Source organism: Arachis duranensis, chromosome 2 (genome assembly GCF_000817695.3).
Source record: "Arachis duranensis cultivar V14167 chromosome 2, aradu.V14167.gnm2.J7QH, whole genome shotgun sequence".
Taxonomy (NCBI): domain Eukaryota; kingdom Viridiplantae; phylum Streptophyta; class Magnoliopsida; order Fabales; family Fabaceae; genus Arachis; species Arachis duranensis.
The window spans coordinates 3,417,230-3,420,107 of NC_029773.3; the positions used below are offsets into that span (position 1 = coordinate 3,417,230).

Below are 2,878 nucleotides of genomic sequence, written 5' to 3' on the forward strand. Positions count from 1 at the left end.
CTACATATAAGACTCCAATTAGTTGTGGAAAGTGATAAAGATAGTTGAATCTAATTACAAATTCTTAAAGCAGTGCAAGACAGACAGTGTTAGGTTCTAAAGGACACTATATTTTGGTGTAGTTTTTAGTTTGTCTTAATCAATCAAAGAAAAAAAGAGCCATCTTTCCAGTGAAGAAGTGATATTCTTGTTAGAGGAAAGTGCATAAACAGAGAGAATTAAAATGGTGTAAGAAATCTCTTGTATTTTTAAGATGCTGTAATAATATTCCAATATCCTGAATAACCAACTTGATCAGCAAGTACACTGTGTATGGATTGTTAAGAACACGGAAATCATATTAAGAGTAAAAATGGCAGAAAATCATAGACACGGAGTCAACAGCAGCTTGTGATTGTTGTATTGGAGAGAATCAGAGAAAGCTATGGAGATATTTCAAGCCTAGGCTCAAAGCAAAAACCAGTGAAGAGCTGCAGCGGGAACCTCTTCAAAACAGGGCATTTCTGTGACCATTTCCATTGTTTAATGTTCATGTCGTATGTCAGAAGTGCTGGAGATCCATAACTTTGAATGTAGATTATATCGTCCGTTCCACTGCTCGCGAAAACATCATCCAACTCGCCGAAGCCTTGGAAGTATTTGTGGGGCATTCGAACAATCTCTTCCCACTTCTGATCATTTAGAACCCAGATTCCAATTCCTTTAATGATGTCGGGACGATCTTGCTTACCGATCCCTCCCACCATTACAAGCTTCTCCTTCAGATTCATCAGACGGCCGCACGTTAGAGAGCAAGGAACCGGAATGAAGTTCCTTCTCAAGCTGCCTTGCGAAGATCGGTTGGAGATGTTATATGAGATAAGAGCATGACGACTGTCCGGTATGCCACCCCCAGTTGAGTAAACTAAAAAGTAAAGCACGCCATTGCATATCACACTCTCATCGCCACCTCTCCACCCCAGCAAAATCTCAGTTAAAGCCGTTGCCCAGGTCGCATTCTCTGAATTGTATAAATGAATCGAGATATCCCACATGAAAAAGTTATCCGGGACTTGCCTAGATTTTACAATTGCTACAGTATATTTGTGGGATTCCCGGTTGACAGACATTGCTAATGCACTGTAATCAGAAAAGGGAAAACCCGAAGGCTCCTGGAGCTTCCTGCATCTTTTAGTAATGGGGTTACACATGCACAATTCGCTTCTGCTTCCATTGTCCATGAAGCAAACTAAACCATGCGACGAAGCAATGAACCAGTTAGAATTGTCGATGCAGGGTAGTTCAATGTTATACCATTTCCGAAGGATGGGATCATAAGCATAACCAGTTGGTTCATCAGAATTAGTGAACATGAAGTACCAAGGTTTCTGTGGTAGCACATGGGACAGGTTCCATAAAAACCGTCCGGAAGTGACGATCTCATACCATCTTTTGCACACAGAACCAGCTCTGAAAATGCTAGCAACCGGCAGATAGGCTAAGATCCGTTCCACCAATTCGTCCGGCAAAATGCTGTCCACAGAAACAGCTGCTACTTCTTTGTCACCTTCCTCGCCAACTTCTGAAAATGAATCCCAGTCCCTAATCTCCCTTCGCGAGTCATCGTAGAAGTGACTGACCCATGATGTTTCTCCCGCCATAATTGCTAGTAAAGGCCTAATAATGATTATATTTAACAGGTCCCAGTCAATTAAGCATCATAACACAAGATAATAAACAAATCCATGAAAAATAGTTATAGCTATACTAGATTCAAACCCCATGATCAGAAGCACAAAAAACAGAACAGAAAACTTCATGAATCAGATAAAAGACAATAAAGGCATAAACTTCAGATTTTACCAAAAAAACAAGACAGATATAGAAAAATCTCCTCCTTTCAACAATAAAGTTGCAACAATTGAAATTCTCAGATTCATCAACTAGCCAAACGAAAAATATAAAATTATTTGATGTTTAGAAACAAACATTAGTAGTATGTTGCACAGCATGTTAGTATCAACCACAAAATTCTTGTTGCATATACTAAATGGTTGAAAAACAAAAACCATATGAAACAACTTAGCAAAAAGGTGATATTTCCCACAAATTTTGATATTATATACAAAATCATTCTCAGCTAACCACAGAAATAACCAACACCAAAGGAACAAACAAAATCTACATGCTTTGATTTAGCTTAGAAATTTGATCATAAAATAGAACTAAGAAAGAATAAACCATAGGGGACTTTTATCAAACAGAAGAAAGTAACAAAATAAAAGGTGAAAAAATATAAAACTAAACTCCGAATGCCTCACAAAGAGAAAGGGCATTGCAAGTAGCTGATTCCTTGAGAGAAAATGGTGCTGAAAATCCAACATTTTAAGGAAAAAAAGAAAATAAAAAACATCTTTTTTTGTTTTCTTAGTTCTGTATAAGAAACAGCATTTGAGGCAAACAATAACCTTCAGCTTCAAACCCTACACCATGATTCAAACAACAAAAAAACAGTATCAAAAGAAAAAAAAAAAATCAAACAGTTAAACAACCCATTAAAACAAACACGATCCTGAGGACACCAATCATCAGAAGAAACAAAAACCATCAAACATCAAACTCCAGAAAACATATACAGATCAATGAACACAGAAAACACACACAAAATGAAAGCTTTTTACAAAAACATAAAAAAATTGGGGAAAATCAAATAAGAAAAAAGCTAACATTTTTGGGAATTCAAAAGATGAAGTCTCATTTGAGAGAGATAGCGAGAGAGAGAGAGATGAATCTACCTTTTCTTCGTGAGGCTCTTGAACCAGTGTGAGCTGATTCAGCTGGTTTTGCGGATTGTGCAGAAAAAACCAAGAGAGAGAAGAAGGAAATAAGGAATGGAAAA

General features: G+C 37.3%; 1 protein-coding gene across 1 annotated transcript; it reads right to left on the reverse strand.

Moving 5' to 3' along the window:
* Positions 1-262: 262 nt before the first annotated feature.
* On the reverse strand, positions 263-2,878 carry LOC107472962 (F-box/kelch-repeat protein At3g61590). Its single transcript, XM_016092485.3, has 2 exons — positions 2,775-2,878; positions 263-1,656 (listed from the first exon to the last, which is right to left on the reverse strand). The coding sequence occupies exon 2, from the start codon at positions 1,638-1,640 to the stop codon at positions 423-425; it is 1,218 nt and encodes a 405-aa protein (XP_015947971.1). The 5' UTR covers positions 1,641-1,656; positions 2,775-2,878; the 3' UTR covers positions 263-422.